Below are 22,818 nucleotides of genomic sequence, written 5' to 3'. Positions count from 1 at the left end.
TGTAAGAGCTTACGATCTAGTTACCATTACAATAATCGTTTCCCTATTAGGCTGCACTCTAAGATTCAATTCTGAGTTTACACATTGTAGTTAGTCCATATTGGTGAGGCATTATAGTGTTTGCCTTTGTTTCTGGCGTACTTCACTCAAAATGCTGTCTACAGGATCCATTCACCTTGTTTGGTGTCTCACAGCTTCACTCCTTCTGATAGTTGCTCAGTATTCCATTGTTTGCATATACCATAGTTCACCATTCTGTTCCTCAGTCAATGTACCCTTAGGCCACCTCCACTAATTGCAAATGATGAATACTGCCTTCGAAAACACCAGTGTGCAAATGTCCATTTGTATCTCTGCTCTTGGATCTTCCAAGTACTTTCCCCGTAATAAGGTTGTAGGACGTTATGACCCTCACATACTTAGCTTCTTGTGGAACAACCACACTGACAACCAAAGGCTACCCCATTCTGTCTCCTCATCAACAGTAAATACATCCCTCTGTCCATATTTTCTCCAGCACTTTTACCCCTATTTATATTTTTTCCTAGAATTTTGTAGAGATATTTTCACATACCATACAATTATCCACAGTGTACAGTCAGTTGTTCATGGTATCATCATGTAGTTGTACATTTATAACCACAGCCAGCACTTGAACATATTGACTACTACCAAAAAGTTTTTTTTTAGCAAATAATAAAAAAGATAATAAAAAGAAAAATAAAATGCAATACAATACAATGTAATAGTAAGGACAGAAAACACCACCACTACCAAGAATCCCATATCCCTCCCTTATATCCCCCTCTCATACACATTTAGATTTGGTACATGGCCTTTGTTACATTTAATGGAAGCATATTACAATGTTACTGTTGACCATAGACTCCTGTTTGCTTTGATTCTGTTTTTTCCCAAATACCATCCCTTTTTCAACACTCTGCATTGTTGACATTCATTTGTTCTCCACATGTGAGAACATTTTTATATTTGTGCATTTAGTAACAGTCATTGGCCACTCCAGTTTTTGCCAAGTTATACAGTCCTGGTCTTTATCATCTATCTTTACCTGTGGTGTCACATATTCTCCTATCCCACCTCTTTCAGCTTTACTCATAGACATCTTTGTTCAGTGCACTTACAATATTGTGCTACCATCACACAATATTATGCTATCTATTTCTGGATCTATACAATCAATTCTGCTGAACATTCTATAGTCCTTCAGCATCAAATGCCCTATCTCTACCTTCTTTCTATCTCCTGGTAGCCTGTGTTATCAGCTATTAACTTTCAAAGTTTGCTCGTTAATGTTAGCTCATATTAGTGAGACCATACAGTATTTGTCCTTTTGTTTCTGGCTAACTTCACTCAACATAATGTCCTCAAGGTTCATCCATGTTATTATATGTTCTATGTCTTTTTTCTGTCTTATAGCTGCACGATATTCCATCATGTGTATATACCACAGTTTATACACTTGTCTGTTGGTGGACATTTGGGCTGTTTCCTTCTCTTGGCAATGGTGAATAATGCTGCAATAGACATTGGTTTACAAATGTCTGTTTGTGCCTTAATTTTCAGTTCCTTTGAGTATATACCTAACAATGAAATAGCTGGGTCATATGAAAAATCTATACTTAACTTCCTGAGGAACATCCACACTGTCTTCCAGAGTGGTTGCACCATTCTACATTCCCACCAACAATGAATAAGTGTGCCTCTTTCTCCACATCCTCTCCGGCACTTGTAATTTTCTGTTTTTTGGATAATGGCCATTCTGGTAGGTGTGAGATGATATCTCATTGTGGTTTTGATTTGCATTTCCCTAATAGCCAGTGAAGTTGAGCATTTTTTCATATGTTTTTGAGCCATTTGTATTTCTTCTTCGGAAAAGTGTCTGTCCATGTCTTTGCCCATTTTTTAATTGGGTTTTTTGTCTTTTCTGTTGTTGAGTTGTAGGATTGCTTTATATATTCAGGATAATAAACCCTTATCTGATTTCTAAATATTGTCTCCCATTGTGTAGGCTGCCTTTTTACTTTTCTAACAAAGTCCTTTGATGTACAAAAGTGTTTGATTTTGAGGAGATCCCATTTGTCTATTTGTTCTTTGGTTGCTTGCACTTTGGGTGTAAGGTCTAGGAAACTACCTCCTAACACAAGATCTTTAAGAAGTTGCCCTACTTTTTCTTCTAAGAGTCTTTTGGTCTTAGCACTAATGTTTAGGTCTTTGATCCATTTTGAGTTAATTTTTGTGTAAGGTATGAGATAGGGGTCCTCTTTCATTCTTTTGGAAATGGATATACAGTTCTCCAAACACCAGTTATTGAAGAGGCTGCTCCGTCCCAGTTGCTTTGTCTTGACTGCCTTATCAAAGATCAATTGTCGGTAGATGTGAGAGTCTATTTGTGAACACTCAATTCGATTCCATTGGTTTGTATCTCTATCCTTATGCCAGTACCATGTGGTTTTGAGAACTGTAGCTTTGTAATATGCTTCAAAGTCAGGCAGTGTGAGACCTCCCACTTCGTTCTTCTTTCTCCAGATAGTTTTGGCTATTCGGGGCACCTTACCCTTCCAAATAAATTTGGTTATTGGTTTTTCTATTTCTGGAAAGTAAGTTGTTGGGATTTTAATTGGTATTGCATTGAATCTATAAATCAGTTTAGGTAGAGTTGACATCTTAATTATATTTAGTCTTTCAATTCATGAACATGGTATGTTCTTCCATTTTTGTAGGTCCTGTTTGATTTCTTTTAGCAGTTTCTTGTAGTTTTCTTTGTATAGTTCTTTTGTAACCTTCATTAAGTTTATTCCTAAATACTTGATTCTTTTGGTTGCTATTGTAAATGGATTTTGTTTGTTATTTCTTCTTCTAGTTGCACATTACTTGTGTATAAGAACACTATAGATTTTTGCATGTTGATTTTGTAGCCTGCCACTTTGCTGTATTCATTGATTAGCTCTAATAGCTTTGCTGTAGATTTTTCTGGATTTTCTACATATAGAATCATTAATCTGCAAGCAGTGAAAGTTTTCCTTCTTCCTTTCCAATTTGGGTGCCTTTTATTTCTTTTTCTTGCCTAATTGCTCTAGCTAGTACTTCCAGCACAATGTTGAATAACAGTGATGACAGTGGGCATCCCTGTCTTGTTCCTGATTTTAGAAGGAAAGCTTTCAGTCTCTCCCCATTGACTACAATGTTGGCTCTGGGATTTTCAGATATTGCCTTTATCATATTGAGAAAATTCACTTCTATTCCTATCCTTTAAAGTGTTTACATCAAGAAAGGATGTTGAATTTTGTCAAGTGCCTTTTCTGCAGCGATCAAGATGATCATATTGTTCTTCTGCTTTGGTTTATTGATGTGGTGTATTACATTAATTGATTTTCTTGTGTTGAACCAGCCTTGCATACCTGGAATAAACCCCACCTGGCTGTGGTGTATAATTCTTTCAATGTGCTGCTAGATTCAATTTGCGAGTATTTTGTTGAGGATTTTTCACGTATGTTCATTTACGTAAACTTTTGAAAATGTATTTTGGCTCCTTATTTGGCCAAATGAGGAAAGTAATGACTCTACCTTTTCCTCTGTCACCCCAGAAATCATATCCATCACCTCTTTCCTTTAACTGGACCTTTATTTGTACATTGTCATGTTTGCTAATATTTACATTATATTTCTTCAATTGTTTTTTGCTTTGTGTGTTGAAAACCAATAAAATGTTTACAATATTATGGCTTTGTAAATATTCTTCAGTGCAGAGTTAAGCAGTATGCTACAAAACATTTCCTTCCCTATGTTTTAATTTCATGACCCCAGTGCCACACTAAAGAGAGTATTTGTAATATTAAAGTCAAATTTCTCGGGGATGAACTTGGCCTGGCAATGTGGGATTGAGAAGGCTTTCTTGGACCAAAAGGAGGAAGCAGAATGAAGCAAGGTAAAGTTTCAGTGGCTGAGAGATCTCAAATAGAGTCGAGAGATCATTCTGGAGGTTATTCTTTATGCACTGTATAGATATCCCTTTTTAGTTTTTTGTGTGTTGGAATGGCTGGAAGGAAATACCTATAACTGTTGAACTGCAACCTAGTAGCCTTGATTCTTGAAGATGATTGTATAACTATATAGCTTACAATGTGTGACTGTGTGATTGTGAAAACTTTGTGGCTACTACTCCCTTTATACAATGTATGAACAGATGAATAGAAAAATGAGGACAAAATGTAATTTAATAATAGGGAGGGATGGGGGGAATGGGATGTTTTGGATGTTCTTTTTCGCTTTAATTTTTATTCCTATTCTTTTTTGTGTATGGTAACGAAAATGTCCAAACATTGAATGTGATGGTGAATGTATAACTATGTAATGGTATTGTGAACAATTCTTGTACACCAGAGATGATTGTATCGTATGTGACTATATGTCAATAAAATTGAATTTTAAAAAATGTCAAATGGATTCTTCTTTCTTCCATTCCAATAGCAAAAAAAAAATAATTCCATAGTTGAGATTGCTTTGTTTTTTGGACCACGTACTTCTTATATAGTTTCCAATCCTCCTTGCTTTCATGATTTCCTTTTCTGCTTTCTTTTGGGGAAAAAGTGCATGTGCTTTTTTCACCAACTTTTCTTGTTTTCTTGTGTGGTTTGACCATTCCTCTTGAAGACATTCCTCTTGGAGTCCAGTGACTATTTAATTTGAATAAATTGCTTTCTAGGCCTACTGTATAGATTCTACCCTAGAGTTTACATTCATTGAACTTTTAGGTAAGTTTCATTGTTTCTCGAACCCATATCTTCTATTATTTGATTTTATCATCTGTTTTGCTGGAATATATCCTAAAGAAATTTGTTCACAAAAGTTATATGGATGGTAATTTTTTTATTGTTTTTAATGTTTGCATGGCTATAACTTATGTTTTTGCTTTTATGATTGATAGATTGGCTGGGTGTAAAATCAAAATCATTACTTCAAACCTATGATGGCTTCATTGACTTCTGACTTACATTATTCTTAATGAGAAGTCTAATGACAGTCTGATTTTAATTTGTTGACACTGAACTATTTGTTTTCTCTCTGAAATATTTAGCATTTTCTAGTTATGCTTGTTGCTTTGAAAATTTATGATGATGTGTGAGTTTTATTTTTGGAATGAACTCATTCAAAGGAACTAGTATAGGTGTTTCAGTGTGGCTCTTTTTTGGTTGTTGGTTGTCCTCCTTGAAAGAATAAACCTTTTTAATTTGAAGGTACATGTTTCCTTTCAACTTAGGAATTTTCTCCTGTATTTCATAATTTCTTCCCTTTTATCTTTTATTTCCTCTGTTCTTTTTTTTTTTTTTTAAGCAACTCCTGTAAGGTAGATGCTAGACTCTATTATCTTTCGTCTTATTTATTTATTTTTTACCTCTTTGCTTTTTTGCTCTGTGTTGGCATGTATTTTTGTTTTGTGATTCTTTTTTCATGGCTTCTTAATATTTTTGGTTTTCATAGTTTTATGAGATGTGATTTATTTATATCAAAGTACACTGATTTTAAGTGATCAGTTTGATGAGTTTTGATGCATGTATTCATCCTTGGAGCTGTCATCACCCAAGTTAAGATATAGAACATTTCCATCATTCCAAAAAGTTCCTCTGCTTCCCTTTCCATTCAGTTCCCTCCTCCACCCAAGACACCACTATTCTGATTTTTATACTGTGGTTTAGAACTATTCTAGAACTACATTCAAATGGAATGTTCAAGTGTGTACTCTTTTTGTCTGCTTCTTTAATTAACAAAATGTTTTTGTTGTGCAGCCATACATCCATGTTTTGGCATATTTGTTCTTTTGTTGTTGTTGAATAGAATGCCACTGTATGAGTATGTCACAACATGTTTATTTATTCACATGCAGGACATTTTTGGATTAATTCCAGTTTTGGGCTATTGTATGTAGAACTACTGTAAACACTCTTGTTTAAGCCTTTTGTGTATATATATTTTCATTTTGGGAGTAACTGTCTAGGAGTGGAATTTCTGGTTTGTAAGTCAGTCAGGGGTATTTTCAACTTTAGAAGAAATTGCCAAATAGTTTTCCAAAGTTTTTCTGCCGTTTTACCTTCCCACTAGCAATATATCAGAGCTTCAGTTCCATATTCTTCTCAACTTAGTATTTACTGTTCTTTGAATTTTAGCCATTCTGATAGGTACGAATGGTATGTCATTATGGTTTTAATTTGCATTTTCTTGATGATTAATATTGAAACACTTTTTCAGGTGCTTGTCTATTTGTATACCCTCTTTTGTGAAAATGTATGTTCAAAACTTCTGCCTATTTATATATTGGCTTATTTATCTTTTTATTATTGTCATAGGAGTTCTTTATAATTTTCTGAATGCAAGTCTTTTATCGCATATATGTATATATATGCATATATATCTATGTAAACATACACATACCATATATTTGATAAAATGTCAGCTATATATATACATACTGTCAGATGTGTGTGTGTGTATTCTGTTTTAATTTCCTGGAATGCTCAAGTAAATACCATGAAATAGAATTTATTTACTCATGGTTTTGAGGCTAAAAGAAAGTCCAGATAGATCAAGGCACCATGAAAGTGATACTTGCTTCCTAAAGACTGAAGACTGACATTCTGGGGCTGTCTGCTGGTTATCCTTGGCTCCTCTGTCACATGCACGGCACGTCTCTCCTTTCTCTTCTAGTTCTGTTGATGTCCAGTATCTTGCTTCCTGTGGTTTCCTCTCTCTTTGTCTGAATTTCACTCTACTTATAAAGCACTTCAATAATAAAAGTAAGACCCATCCTGATTGAGGTGGGCCACACCTCCTAACTGAAGTAACCTCATCAAAAGGTCATACACTGAGTTCACACCCACAGGAATGTATCAAAGTTAAGAACATGTTTTTCTGGAATACATACAGCTTCAAACCACCACACACAACACCAAATTTCATACCTACCAGAATGACTAAAATTCAAAATTGCATGCACAATTTTTTCCTAGTCTTTGCCTTGTACTTTCATTTTTCTCAAACTTGTCTTTCGATATGCAGATGTTTTTGATTTTTATGAAATTCAATTTGTCAGATTTCTTTTGTCATTAGTGATTTTTGTATCTTGCCCAGGAAATCTTTGTCTAACCTAAGGCTGCACAGATATTCTCTTATGTTTTCTTTTAGAAGATGTATAGGTTTTTTTTTGTTTGTTTGTTTTGTTTTTTTACATTTGGGTTTATGATCCATTTCAAATTAATTTTTTTGGATATATCAGGAAGGATCAAGGTTCATTTGTTTTCCATATGGCTATCTTGTTGTTTCATCATCATTAGTTAAAAAGACTGTCCTTTCCCTCATTGAATTCCTTGACCTTTATTGAAAATGAATTTTTTAAATTATGAAATATGTGGTATATATATAGTACATGCCCACAGAAGTATCTACATTAGATAAAGGTTATGGAAATTATGAAGCATAATAATAATATGAACATTCATTAACTCCCACTCCAGAACTAGGATATTACTCAAGATTTTTGAAGCTTCTTGTGGGTTTTCTTTAAAGAAGAGAGATTACTTTTCATTTGGTGATAATCCTATCCTGAGGTCTTTTATTTTTCATTTCCTTCCTTTTTGAATATAGGATTACCACATATTTAAGTATTCCTAAACTATTTAGTTTTGTTTGCTTTTGAGCTTTATGAAAATGGCATAAGTTTTGTGTGACTATTTTTTCATTCCACTTTAGATTTCTAGGATTTGTCCACGTAACAGCATGTACTCTAAAATGTACCGTAGTTTGCTTTTTTTCCATCCTGCATGTTCTGGTTTGCTAGAGCTGCCATTATGCAAATACCAGAAATGGACTGGCTTTTATAAAGGGGATTTATTATGTTACAAATTTACAGTTCTGAGGCCATAAAAGTGTCTAAACTAAGGCATCAACAAGAGGATACCTTCACTGAAGAATGGCTGATGGCATCTGGAATACCTCTGTCAGCTGGGAAGGCATGTGGCTGGCTTCTGCTGTTCCTTTTCATGCCATTGAAATCTTTGATTTTGATTTAGACCTGCAATGTAAATTTATATTTGGGTGTTGATTCCTCTTTGATATATTCTTGGAAGTTTTAAACTTTGCTATTTTTTATTGTGAAGTGTTCAGATTAGGATTTTCTTCCAAGTTGTATATAACTGTGTTTAAGTGAGACAACCCTGGCTTATTGTTTGGTTCATCCATTGTAAAATTTTCTTTTGTTCCTTTTCTCCTTTTCCAGGTCATCTTGGTAGATCTAGGGCTCTGAAAATGTTTCCTTTGAAGGATGCTGAAATGGGTGCCTTTACCTTCTTTGCCTCGGCTCTGCCCCATGATGTTTGTGGAAGCAACGGGCTTCCTCTCACACCAAATTCCATCAAAATTTTAGGACGCTTTCAAATCCTTAAGACCATCACTCACCCCAGACTGTGCCAGTATGTGGATATTTCTAGGGGAAAACATGGTGAGTTTTTTTTCCTTTTTGTGCTCCTTGCTCTGTTAACAGAGAACATTCCATGAGGCCTTTGCATCTGTCATTGCATAGATATGCAGTAAATACATAAAGAAATCTGCAGGCTCACGCAAGCCCTCACAGACACACCCAGACACCTCAGGCTTTCCCATTCATTTGCATATCTACCATGTAGAATCTAAACTCCTTAACAGGGTATTGTATGCAAGATCCTTCATGTTCTGTTCTCTCCTCACCTCTTTAGATGTACTTTGTCATTTCTACAGCTTTAACTCTTCACTCCAGCCACTCTGAGTCACTTAACAGTTTTCCTGACTGTGCCATGACCCTTCAAATGTCCTTGCTTCCACACTTTGCTATTTTTTTCTCCTGGTAATAACTACACTGCATTCCCACTCCTTTCCTACTAAACCCCTACTTTTCCCTCAAATCTCAGCTTATGTTATTTTCTATGGAAGATTTGCTGCTATCTGGGCTAAGCCCATTTTATCATATGTTATTATCATTTCTGTCTAATTTGTCTCCTCTGAGAATTCTAAGTTTTGAGGATAAGGACTAAATGACTTTTACTTTGATCTCAGAGCCAGTACTTCATCTGGCACATAGGAAGTACTCAATATATGTTTGTTGAGTGAATGTATGAATGAATGAATGGATGAACTACGTTTGAATGATTAATGTTTCTCAGATCTGAGAGTCAGGATGTTTAATTTTCTCTTTCTGGGAAACTGTCTACCCTTAAACATATGTCTTCATCTTCTGTAAAAAGGAAATGAAAGTTCTAATGTGAGAAACTTTAAAATTACGGATTGGGATGTATTTTATTATTGAAAATAATAATTTGGGCTAACTCTGTCTTCTAATAAAAAGGTAGTCACTAGAATTTTTTTTTTTTTTTTTTTGAGCAGCATTAGTCTTTTCATGTAGGATTCCATTTAGAGAACTGAAGTAAAAACATTAAAACCAATTGATTAAAAGGTAATGTTTCACCAGAAAGATTTTCATGAACTTTTCAATAGTATAATTAGGTTCATTCTATATCCCACTACAGAGGCTTATAGTGGCAATACCTGACTTATTAAATGATTTTTTTTTAAATATTTATTTGAGGCAGGGTTCCACTTCTTAAAATTATCTAAATATATTTCAGTGAAACATATTTAATTATTCTAACATAAAATAATCCAGAGGTATGAAATATAGCATATGTGAGGGTGAACCCTAGATAATTGCTGATATTCTAATGAACTTTTCCTATAAAAATAGCAATTTCGTATATTTAAACCTAATATTAAATACTTTCAGAAATGTGGACTATATTTTCCTCATTGTTTTGCTGAATAGTATACTAAACTATACTGTCAGGAAGTCTGAATTGTTTCTCTTAATATATTAGCCCCAAGATATTTGTGTTTTAGAGATTTTCAGTATAAAAATGTTTTGGTTAAGGACAGGTTTGTAGGATTTCACTAAAATGAACTAATGAAATCATGTAAACTCAGAGTCTTAAAATATAGAATATAGGGTACCTAGAGAAGGGGGAGTGGTTACCTAATATGTACAGAATTGTTAACGAGGTTGAAGTTAGATGTTTGGGAATGGATAGAGTTGATGGTGGCTTGTTATTGGGATTATAAGTAATTGTGCCACATTGTAGTTGAATTTGATTGAAAGTGGTTTCTTGAAGTCATGTATGTCAGCGATTAATACTACAAACATAAATATCTTCTTGCATGAACTGCTACAAATTAAAAAAAATAATAGAGTGGTATATGGGAAAAACATAGCTATTGCAAACTATGGACTATAGTTAATAGTAGTATTTTAATATTCTTTCATCAACAGTAACAAATTTACTACGCCAATACTATGGGTCAACAGTAGGAGGATATAAGGGATATAGGAGGATTTGGGTTTTATTTCCTATTCTTACTTCTGTTCTGGAGTAATGAAAATGTTCTAAAATTGATCATGGGGATGTATACACAACTAGGTGATGATATTCTAAGCCAGTGATTGTAGACTTTAGGTGGTTTGTGTGATATATGTGAATATATTTCAATAAAATTGAAAAAACAAACAAACACACACTATAAAGTCTGTGTAATTAAAAATGTGGTATTGGTAAATAAGTCATCAGACCAAGTGAACAGAATAGAAAGTCCAGAAACAGACCAAATTACATGGAAATTTAGTTTATAATAAAGATGGCATCTCACATTAAAAAAGGTTTTGGTTATGATTATTATGACTAATATTTATTGAGTATTATATATCAGGCAATATTCTAAGTGCTTTACATATTTCAATTAACTTTATCATCATAATATTACTATGAAATAGGAATTATTATTCTAATTTAACAGATAAGGAAATTGAGTTACAGAATAATTAAAGTAATTAACTGAAAGTCACACCACTAGTAAATAAAGGTGAAATATTAATATGGTTTGTCACTTGGGGAAATATTTTAAAAGCTGCTGTAAGTCTATGATAATACAAATGTTGACATCATTCTGCCAATCATAGCTATTCAGTGCCTTAACCTTGGTACTGTGAGTTTCTGAGACATAATTACAAGCTGTCTGAAGGCTTAGTGAAAGACTTTGGAAAGATGGTGGTAAAAAAGGTAATTCTCCAGTAAATGATTCATATAAATACAAATATAGATACATATATATACAAATATATATATTTATAAATGTCTATTTATATATAGATATTGTATTATAGTGTGTATATATGTGTGTATGTGTGTATGTAAATATTAAGACATTTAGTATAGGACTTGGCTCACATAAGTGCAGGGATTTGCAAGTGAACTTCCATAGGAAAGGCCACAAATTGGAAACTCTAATGAATTCCCAGGAAAAGCTGGCTCGCTTACATAAAGAAGATAGAGATTCTTCTTTCTGACTCTTGAAATCATCACTTCTATCTTTAAGGCTTTCAAATGCTTGGATAAAACTTCTCTAGTTGCTGAAGGCAATCTACTTTGTTGATTGCAGATGTAATCCACCATAGATGCAACCAACTGACAAATGATTTAAACCCATGAAATATCCTCACAATAACAATCTGGACAGTCCTTGCTGACCCAAACAACTGAACAGTAGAATCCAGCCAAGTTTACACATGAACTTAACCATCACCTTCCACCCCTGTTAACTTGGCACTCATACACATACTTAATCTCTAAATAAAATCAGTAACATTCATGCTTTCGTCTAACATAACTGAACTATCCTGAGTACAACCAGAAATGCATTAACTCTTTTCCCAGAAGAAGATACAAGTCCTTGGGTAATATTCATTCTTTAACTTGACATCCTGTAAGTTAAATACAATGACAGAAAGTTAATACAACTTATGTTATATTTATAAGATAAGGGGATAAGATAATGAAGAAAATGAAGATATTTGCTCTGTGTATATAACACATTCATATTCATAACAAAGCATATTCATAACAAAAGAAGAAATACTCATAGCTATTACTGTCCTCATTTCTGCAACTTGTCATGTGATCATAGCCTGTATTTATAACTACTTTCTTCTGTGACCCATTCCATATTCCCTTTATCTTCAGCACAGACCTCAGCTGGTCATGGCTCTTTATCTGGTGGGGTGACTGAAACCTTCATTCCTGAAGGTTCTGGGCCATTAGTAGCTCTGCCTGGATTGAATTATTGCAGTTTTCCATTAGCTTTAATCAGAAGGCATGGTAGTACTAAAAAGAGACACCCTAAGGGATCCCCTATATTTCAAGCAAACTCTTCTTTACATAACTTACAGTTTTATGGAATTGTTGTGTCCCCTGGTCGAAGCACTTCTCTTTTTGGAACTAAGACGTATAGACCAGCAGAGCTTTAGGTTGCAGGGACAGGAAGCAGAAATTTTTCTAGTGGTTCTTTAGGGATAATAATGAGTAGTGGCACTCCCATTTCTACCCTTGATTCCTGAAACTGAATCCTGGCTATAAGAGAAACTGTATCATGGATGAATGCTAATTTAGGGCATATGCAGTCTCCTGGAGAACATTTCTGCAGCCCTTCAAGGTATTGTCACTCAGTTGATGCTGTAATTGAGTCTCCAAAGGCCATTCCACCATTCTATCAATCCATCTGATTCAGGATTATGGGGAACACGGTTGTTCTAGCTTGCTAATGCTGCCAGAATGCAAAACACCAGAAATGGATTGGCTTTTATAGAAGGGGGGTTATTTGGTTACACAGTTACAGTCTTAAGGCCATGAAGTGTCCAAGGTAACACATCAGCAATTGGGTACCTTTACTGGAGGATGGCCAATGGTGTCCAGAAAACCTCCATTAGCTGGGAAGGCACATGGCTGGCGTCTGCTCCAAAGTTCTGCTTTCAAAATGGCTTTCTCCCAGGACATTCGTCTCTAGGCTGCAGTTCCTCAAAAATGTGACTCTTAGTTGCTCTTGGGCGTTTTTCCTCTTAGCTTCTCCAGAGCAAAAGTCTGCTTTCAACAGCCGTCTTCAAACTGTCTCTCATCTGCAGCTCCTTTCTCAGCTCTTGTGCATTCTTCAAAGTGTCCCTCTTGGCTGTAGCAAGCTTGTTCCTTCTGTCTGATCTTATATAGTGCTCCAGTAATTTAATTCAGACCCACCCTGAATGGGCGGGCCAACACCTCTGTGGAAATTATCCGATCAGAGTCATCACCCACGGTTGGGTGGGGCACATCTCCATGGAAACACTCAAAGAATTACAATCTAACACTGATAGGTCTGCCCACACAAGATTATATCAAAGATAATGGCATTTGGGGGGCATAGTACATTCAAACTGGCACAATGGTGAAACCATTGAATTTCATGAGTGTATGCCTGTTCCCCCACTTCATTGTTGTGAACTGAGTTCCTTAATCTGAAGCAGTGTTGTCTGGAATACCAAGATGGTGGATAAGACATTCTTTAAGTCCACAGATGGCAGTTTTGACAGAAGCATTGTGTGCAAGGAAGGTGTGGTGGTTTGAAGCTGTGTGTACCCCAGAAAAGATCATGTTCTTAAAGCTAATCTATTCCTATGGGTGTGGACCCATTGTAAACAGGATCTTTTGGTGAGTAGGATCTTAAGTTGAGATGTGACCCATCTCATTCAGGGTGGGTCTTAATCCTTTTACTGGAGTCCTTTACATGAGGATAAAAGACAGAGAGAAGAGACAGAAAAATGGCCAGAGAAGCTGAGAGAGAAAGAACACAGAAGATCAGAAAGAAATACCAGAGAAGCTGAGAGAGGATGCAGAAAAAACACAGAAAAACCACAAAAACAGAGAGTAACTGAACCATTGGCCACATCCCATGAATCAGTGTGCAAATGCACCCCCAGCCATTTCTGTTTCCAAGCAAAATGAACAGCCAGGTGTATTGTTTGAAGTGCTGCCCACTGAGAGGATTTTCTTTCGGATGTCCCACAAATGGGTGGTAGTGCTGCAGCTGTCCACTTTCACATGGTACCTGTATACTATGCAGAACTGTCTGTAAATCATGTCTGAGTTTTCTCTTCCCTAGGCAACTCTTGGTAGGCGGCTCCTAAAGACCCATAGCTGTGGACTGAAAGGATAAGGTAATGTGACAGGAGTAGGGGCCATGGGTATTTTGGGCCACTTGTGTAATTTACTTTGTGCCTTCAGAGCCTGCTTGAGCCCGATCTTGTATATATGCCATTTCCACTTGGTAATGGGGTGCTGCTGTGCACACCCAATTTTATAGCTTGATAGATCAGACTACACTCAGTTCATGATGGGCAACACAGGTCTCATGATAACCTGGTGACCTATGGTTAAATGTTAAGTTTCTACTAAGGTCCAATAGCAGGCCAAGCCTTTTTCTCAAAAAGTGTTGAGGTATCTGCAGAGGATGGCAGGACTTTGTTCCAAAATCGTGAGTGTGCACTGGGATTCTCCTACAGGGGCCTGCCCAAAGCTCCAAACAACACCATTCTTTGCCACTGAAACTTCTAGCACCACTGGATGTGCTGGATCATGTAACAAGAGCCTCCTCTTGTTAGAGATCCTACTCAATACCTTTTTGGTCACTCACTAATTGGGCTGGAGTAGCACACGCAAATAAGTAATACATTGCATCCAAAATCCAAAAAGGCCAGCTAAGCATTGTGCCTCTTTTTTGGTTGTAGGAGGGGACAATGCAACAGCTTTACCTTCACCGTAGAAGAGATGTCATGTCATGCCCCATACCACTGGGCAACTTGAAATGTCACTGAGGGGGAAAGCCACTGAATTTTTGTTAGATTTATCTCCTACACACTGACATGCCAACACCTTATTTACAAACGTCTTACTCTTAAGTCTAGAGCAGTTGCTACTTATTACTTACTATGTCCAATCAGCATAATGTCATTAATATAATGGATGAGTGTGATGTCTTATGGAAGGGAAAGGTAAACAAGGTCCCTGCAGACTAGATTATGATTCAGGGCTGGAGAGTTGATATACTCTTGAGGTAGGACAGTGAAAGTGTACTGGTGGCATTGCTAGCTGAAAGCAAACTGTTTCTAGTGGTCCTTATTAACAGGTATTGAGAAAAAAGCATTTGCCACATCAGTAGCTGCATATCAGGTACCAGGGGATATGTTGATTTTCTCCAGTAATGAGACCAAATCTGGAACCACAGCTGCTATTGCATCCTTCAGTCCTCAGTGGTGGCACTAATGTCTGCAATCCCTCTAAGAATGCTCTACTGCTTATGATTTACTATTTTGCTAGATAGTGGCAATTCTGGTGGCTTCCACTTGGCCTTTCCTACTTCATTATACCAGGCCAGTTCTGGCATTTCAACTTTAGGTAATGTAGGCCACCTTTGTGTCCATGCTTCAGCCACCTATCCAAACAAACCTTTCTGACCCCTTGATCTACAACATTGAATCCAGAATCTCTGCTTAGTGGGCCTATATCAATAAATTCAGCCTGATCCAACTTTATGTTCCTTCCACCTTTATTCCACATCCTTAATATCCATTCCCACCTATATTCCCCTGATTTATGTCAGATTGAAGGTGGATGGCTGACTTCTCAGGGCAGACCATTATAGGTTTATCCGGCAAAGATGACTCAGAAGAATCTTAAGGTTTCATTGTCCCCATCATCATCATTATCAGCTGTTTTGTCCTCATTCCAGTTTTCCTGATTCTTATATAGTAACAGTTGGTATAATAGATGATGTACACACTAATATATTATGGGAGTATAACAGAGGGAATGCTATATTCTGCATGGAAGAGTGTTGCTATTAGCCAATATTCTGTATAAAAATTTGGGGAGAGGTAAGGCACTTTTGAAGACAGAGGGGTAGCTCTGTTGTCTGTAAAGTTTTATTTCCTCACATTTACTCGTTTTAATGACAAATGGCCTAAAAAGATTAATAGATTTTCAAAATATGTGCTGACATTTTATTGTTGACATAGACCTAAGAAACAAAATCTTAATATCATTCTTAATCATTTTAGTTTTTTTAAAAGAAATTTACATTTCTTAATTATCATCTTATTTTATTCTAAATAGAAGTAGAGGCAAGCTAATTATAGACATACATACAGTATTTTTTATATATATGGTACACAAAGGAAAATATATATACTCAAGATGGGGAGAAATAAAACAAAGTTAGTATAACATTTAAGTTTATTAATATTAATTAATATATAGTTTCTTCAGATGGACTATAATTTTTTTGTAAACTTCCTGTAGGTCAAGGCAAAGAAGGAAATCCAACTGCTTCAAATTAATTTTATAATGAGTCAAAATATTAAGAAATTAATTGCTATTTATTTACCTAAATATGAAAAAATGATCAATTGCAAGCTTTATAATGTTCATAAGATCTGTTGTCTAGGTGAATTATGAAGACATTAGTATAAAAAACTTCTTTGGTATGGGATTCTGAGGTATTCTACTTCTGTTGTTATGGACTATGTTCATAAACATCTGGCCAAGTTTGTTTGCTATTCCTTTTTTTTTTTTGTTTTTTTGCATTTATCTCTGAGCTGCGAAGCCTCTATCTTCTTGTCCCATATCCCATGTTTTCTTGGGTAAACATCTAAGGAAACTAAATTCAACAGTTTAAAATAATGACTCTAAACTAGAAGCCATGGTGCCTATCCAGGGCTTCAGGAGGTCTGTGACTCTTTGAAATTGTATATACAATTGTGTCTGTGTGTGTGTGTGTGCATGTACATGCATGCACATGCAGTTTCTTGATAAAATCTATAGCTTTCGTGAGATTCTCAAAAAGGATTCCCAATGCAAAGAAAGGGTATAAAAGAGTATGTGCTGGTTAGGTTGTATTATGTCCCTGGAAACGTTGTGTTCTTGAATGCAGTCTTGTGGGGGCAGATGTATTAGTGTTGATTGGGTTGGAATCGTTTGATTGAGTGTTTCCATGGAGATGTGACTCAATCAACTGTGGGTAAAAGGTTTGATTGAATTATTTCCATGGAGGTGTTGCCCTGCGCATTCAGCATGGGTCTTGATTAGTTTACTGGAGCCATGTAAGAGCTTAGACAGAAGGAATTCAGTGCTGCTGCAGCTTAGAGAGACATTTTGGAGATGGCTGTTGAAAGCAGAATTTGCTAACGCTTCAGAGATGCTAGCCCAGAGTTTGCCCCGGAGAAGCTAAGAGAGGACAAAACACCCCAAGAGCAACATTTTGAAGAATACACAGGAGCTGATAGAGAAGCTGGAACACAACCCAGGATCAGCAGACACCAGCCATGTGCCTTCCCAGCTAACAGAGGTTTTCCGGACACCATTGGCCTTCCTTCTCTGAAGGAATACTTGTTTTGATGCCTTAATTTGGACATTTTCATGGCCTTCAGACTGTAAATTTATAGCCAAATAAACCCCTTGTATGAAAGCCAATCTATTTCTGGTATTTTGCACAATGGCAGCATTAGAAAATATAAAGGGCCAAGGAGAGAATTTATCTTCTTTACTTAAACGCAAATTTGAGAAGATCTAATGTGGGACCTTAGACCTTCCAAAGTTGTTTTGACCTGTTCATAATGGTGTGGCATATCACATATTTACCATTCAGGGCCCACAGTCAGGGCCACTAGATACGTTTTGCAGTTTGCACACTGCACCAAAATTTCTAGCTAGTGGAGTAAGTGGGAACTGAAGTCTGATTCTAATTCTTTTGGTGTGGGGGAGAGTGCTTTATCTACTTTGCATAAAGACACCTGAAGACTTGTAAAAATAGTTACAGTAGACTATAGAAGGCTTCAGCTCTCAGCCATTTGCCAAAGCCCAGAAAGGAACTTTTGGCAAGTTTTTTTTGGTTGTTGTTTAAAAAAGAGCTTTTTGTTAAACATTTTTATTTGTTGAATGACTTCCATGACATTGAGTAGATGTTTACAAATTATAGGATCTTTTAGGACTTTTAACATCACTGAACTATTGATGGATATTATCGATCCCTGCAAGATTGTAATGTTTCCATTTGTAGGCTTGGCCTAGTTTGAAAACTACTCCAAGCAAAGTTTGACAATAAAGTAAGATCCTCATCGTATGTGGCTAGTGATCATAATTAGTCTTACTGTTTTAAGTCTGGCAAATTTGGAATAGTCCTGTCTTTCAGGTGTCTTGTAACATTTACTAAGCTTTCTTGTCTTGGAATAATTAACTTAATAGTTCTAGAAATTTCTCAAGCTCCTCCTTTTCTCTGCCTAAATGAGCCCCTGAACTAGGAACTACATCATAACAGAATCTTCTCTGGATAGTAATATTGCTAACTCTGCTTTTTGTATCAATTTCAGATATGAACTGATTCTCTGAACACTGTAATGTGGACTGATAATCATTGTTCTTTGAAGACAGCTTGTTTTGGTTTGGTAAAGCTTCTGGAGGGAAATGCACCTGAAATGGGTTGGCTTTTACAATGGGGATTTATTAACTTACATTTTACAGTTCTTAGGCTGTGTAAATGTCCAACTCAAGGCATCAGCAGGATGATACCTGGACTCTGATGACGGGCTGCCAGCATCTGGGACACCTCTGTCATATAGGAAGGCATGTGGCTGATGCCTGCTGGTCTTTTGCTCCCACGCTTCACACCTCTATCATATAGGAAGGCATGTGGCTGATGCCTGCTGGTCTTTTGCTCCCACGCTTCATTGTTTTCAGCGTCTAGCTTCAGTGGCTTCCTCTCTGTTTTCTGTGTGTCCTCTCTCAGCTTTTCTGGAGGTTTTCTCTGTGTTTTACCCTTTTATAAAGGACTCTAGTAAGAGGATTCAGACCCACCTTGATTGAAGTGGGTCACATCTCAATTGAAATAACCTGATCAAAAGATTCTACCTACAATAGGCCTATACCCACAGAGATGGATTAAAAGAACATGATCTTTTCTGGGATACAAACAGCTTCAAAACTACCACACGGCTCAACAATCTGGTTAGTCCTCTTAGCCAAGACCCCCATATTGCTGGTCATATTGCTTCACCTGCTTACCTTCTCCTGAGATCTACTGAGGTAACAGGTCATGTAGATGTATAAAATTCATATATTTTAAGTTTGGTTGCCTGGAATGAAAATATCAATAATTTTCAAAAGGCTGGGAATTTGATTATCTTGTTTGTATCAGCAACATGCAGTCCCCTAAAAAATTATGTACATAGCATTAAATAACTGAATTAAAATAGATATTTGTTTATATAAAGGTCTGATTGTTCCATAGTGTCCCAGTCATGTCAGTTGCATCTAATTTGAAAAATTTGAAAAGATTCTATTTAACAGTCTCCTTAGTGAATAGCACATATTTCTCAATGATGTAACACCATATGATTTTGGTTTGGGCTTCTCTTTATTGTTTCCTCAAAGAATTTTGATTTCATTTCTATTTTTCCCCTTTATTCTGTTCTTGCTATGTGGTTATCTCACATTTTGTCATTGTTAGCTTTTTTTCCCTTCCTTTCTCCCCCCTCACTTGGAGTTATATGTGACATGTGGTCTATTTTAGTAACATTCCCTTTTCCGGTGTCAGCTCACAAGTCAGGGTTTCACAGTTTTCTATAGATCATTCAAAACTGATTCAAGATGATTTTCTTTTCTTGCTAACTCAGCAGGGTGAAATATTTAATCCTAAGAACAATAGACATTTTATTGGAATTTGAGAACTTGGTTTATTGAAAGACAAGTTGAGGAAGATATCTGTAAAAGAAAAAAAAGCCAACAGAGCATGAAAGTTCTTAAGTTAACAAATTTACCCCTTTTTTTCCTTTGAGATTGGAATCTTAGCAGTGATAGAAGCAGAGTGAGGATTATAAGTGGTAATGCATGCTGTTTTATTTGATATTTATTACCCACAGATCTTTCAGTGATTGCTAGTGAAATCTTTTAACTAATAAATTTGAAATTCAAGTAGAAAATAATAGAATTGTTAAAGACCTGTAAGATTATTTACTTGTTATCTCTAACTGCATGTAAATTTCATCCTAACATGTCTGTCAGTCAGGGTTCCACCAGAGAAACAGTGCCAATAAGATACACATAGTATGAGATTAATTGTTAGAATCCTTGGGGTCTGACTAGGCAAGTCCAGATCCGTGAGAAAAACAAGCTGAACTCTGACAGGAGCTGAAGCTGCACTCTACGGGCAGAATTTCTTCATGGATGCCTTAGTTCTGTCCTTAATGCTTTTCAACTGGTTGAATCAGCCCCACCCAGATTATTTATGATAATTTTCCTTACTTAAACAGATTATAGACTTTAATCACATTTACAAAATATCTTCACAGAAACACGTAGATTAGTATTTGATTGGATAACTAGGGACTATATTCTAGCCAAGTTGACAGTAAAGCTACCATCACAGTGTCCTTGTACCATTATGTTTTTTAAGCTCAGAATTTTTCTTTGTCACTTTTACTGGATAAATAGTTATTTAAATATTATATTAAGGTTTTACACTAGCTTAATTTTTACTGTGGATAACAAAAGAATAATGCAGTAACTATATCCTAAAAACCCTTCATGTTACCTTAAGACAGTCACAAGTCACCTCTTTCCTCTAATTTAAAACAAAACAAAACTTAAAAATTGTTCTTTTAGTTCCTCCTCTTATTCAACTCCTTTATTATCTTTCTTGCTTAATTTGATACTATCTTCGGTTTCTTAGATACATATGCTAGATACACATATGCTGGATACACTACATGAGACTTGGCGTTTATCAAATCTTTGTTAGAAGGGAGATTATTTAATGCTTTTTATAGGTGCTCTTTAAAGTTCATCTTAGTCTCATATTTGTTTTTTATAAATAATATCACTATATGCTGATTTGTATTTGGCATAGTATTATTCCCAAATATTTTTGTCATATTTTATTCTATGAAACTATATTGTTTTTATAACAAGCAATTTATTTTCCAACAGTGGTCCAGAATTTCAGGATGAAGACTCCTAATGATTCCTTTAAAAAGCTGGTTCATATTAGAAACATTGGTTTGGTATCCACTGTATTACCTCTGGGAGAAATGTTGATATTCTGCCAACGGTTGTGGTTCTGCAATGTTAAAATAATCCTTAAAGTTCCATAGAATATTGAATCTTTGGTAAACACTGGTTTATAATGTTTTGAAGGAGTTTCCAGAAGAAGACTGACAAATGTTAATCTAGTGTCAGACACTCTGGAACTCTCTCATAGATGTGGAGGCTTCTGAGTCTACAATTTAAAATTGTTAATTAATGAAACATGAACATTTTAATAACTTATGATGTTTTTGTTTTGTATTAAAAATCAGTGCTACTAAGGTATTATAGTTTACAATGAAGGGCATGTAATTTTCTACACAGGACAGATCTCATTTTAGATAATGAGACAGTTATCCTATGAGACTTCCAATGGCCACATCAGACCTTTGCTCAAGTTAATTCATTTAACAAGTATTTTTTTGTTAAATGCCTTATGTGTTCTGGATGCCATTCTAGACAATGGTGATGTAATATTGAACAAGACCAACATTGTTCCTGCTGGCAGCATTCCTGATGTCATGAAACATATTGTTTAGTGGAGAAGAAAGACATTAAATAAAAATGTACACAAATCCTTAGAGTTGAAACAAGTGTTACCAAAGAAAAGTACAGTGTATAATAGAGTATGTTATAGAAAGAGCAAATGTTTATGGGGGATCAGAAAAGTGTTCCTTGAGGAAGTCACATTTAACTGAGGCCTGAGGAATAAATAATAAAAGCCAACACTTAGAGCTTACTATGGACCAGGCACTATTCCAGGTCTTTATTGTATATTAACTCATTTCAACCTTACAAAATCTCTATGAAATAGGTGCTACTGTTTTCCTTATGTTACAGAAGAAGGTGGGGAATAGAGAGGTTAACAAATACAAGATCACATAGCTAATGAGTAATAAAACTGGCATTTGATCCCAGACAAACTGGGCTGTGCTCCTAGTTACTATGCTATATGATAGGAGTTAACTGGAAGAAGAGAATGGGGGAGATCATTTCAGGCAATAGGAAGCCAAGTGCTAGTGCCCTAAGGCAGGAAGAGGGGGAAGAAAGTCAGTATGGCTAGAATTTGGTGAACTAAAGATAAAATTACAAAAGATGAAACAAAAGATGAAACTAAAGAGTAAGTTACATATTCAGATTTATTTGTTATTTTGTCACCTGGGCTTTAGAGTGGAAAATATATTGATGGGTAATAAGAATTAATGTGAGAAGACCAGTTAAGAGATTATTGTAGTAATCTAGGAAGAGATGATGCTGGCTTGGACTCACATTGTGGCAGATGGAGCAAATTGTACAGATTCTGGAAACAATTGGCAAATTGAAATAACAGTACTTTTTGCCTCTTTGGATTTGAAAAAGGAAGATAGGGGAAATAGAGGTCCAAGGTAAATTTCTAGTTGACTAGATAGTGTACTAAGATAGTACAAGAAAGGAACAGGCTTGAAGAGCAGACTATAAATTTGGTTTTGGTTGTGTTGAATTTGAGGCAACTTATTTTAAAGTAGGAGGCTGACTATAGAATCCTGGAGTTTAGAAGAGAGTTCTGTCTTTGAGATAAAATCTGCGAGTTTTCAGATGTAGGAGTGAATGAGGAGTAAACACAGTTTGGAGACCCAGAATTAAAAGTCCAGTAACTGGAAGCAGTTAGCAGTTACTGGACGCTGGACTTTTTTAGGTTTTAGTTTACAGAGCTAAATTTAGGTAGGAGAGGTGCCAGTCAACAGAAGACTGAAGAGAGGTAGCCAGATAGGTGTAAGGAAAACTGAAAGAATGTGGTAACAGGGACAGCAAAAAA

At 35.8% G+C, this 22,818-nt stretch overlaps 1 protein-coding gene across 6 annotated transcripts in view; it reads left to right on the top strand.

Annotated features, from left to right (window-relative positions):
• The window catches only part of TBCK (TBC1 domain containing kinase), a 288,134-nt gene that overhangs the window by 2,867 nt on the left and 262,449 nt on the right, over nt 1–22,818 (top strand). For 3 of the 6 annotated variants that reach the window (XM_037830400.1, XM_037830399.1, XM_037830401.1), the window contains exon 2: nt 8,288–8,509. In XM_037830400.1, the coding sequence (XP_037686328.1) occupies nt 8,317–8,509 (193 nt within the window). In that variant the 5' untranslated portion in view covers nt 8,288–8,316. Of the gene's footprint in view, nt 1–3,849; nt 3,947–8,287; nt 8,510–22,818 lie in introns of those variants that run through there. The other 3 variants (XM_037830397.1, XM_037830398.1, XM_037830402.1) reach the window with 3 other exon arrangements.

The sequence above is a fragment of the Choloepus didactylus genome, chromosome 3 (genome assembly GCF_015220235.1).
Source record: "Choloepus didactylus isolate mChoDid1 chromosome 3, mChoDid1.pri, whole genome shotgun sequence".
NCBI lineage: Eukaryota > Metazoa > Chordata > Mammalia > Pilosa > Megalonychidae > Choloepus > Choloepus didactylus.
Note: the sequence above shows the minus strand (reverse complement) of the source record. Positions and strands in the feature narration are given on the sequence as shown.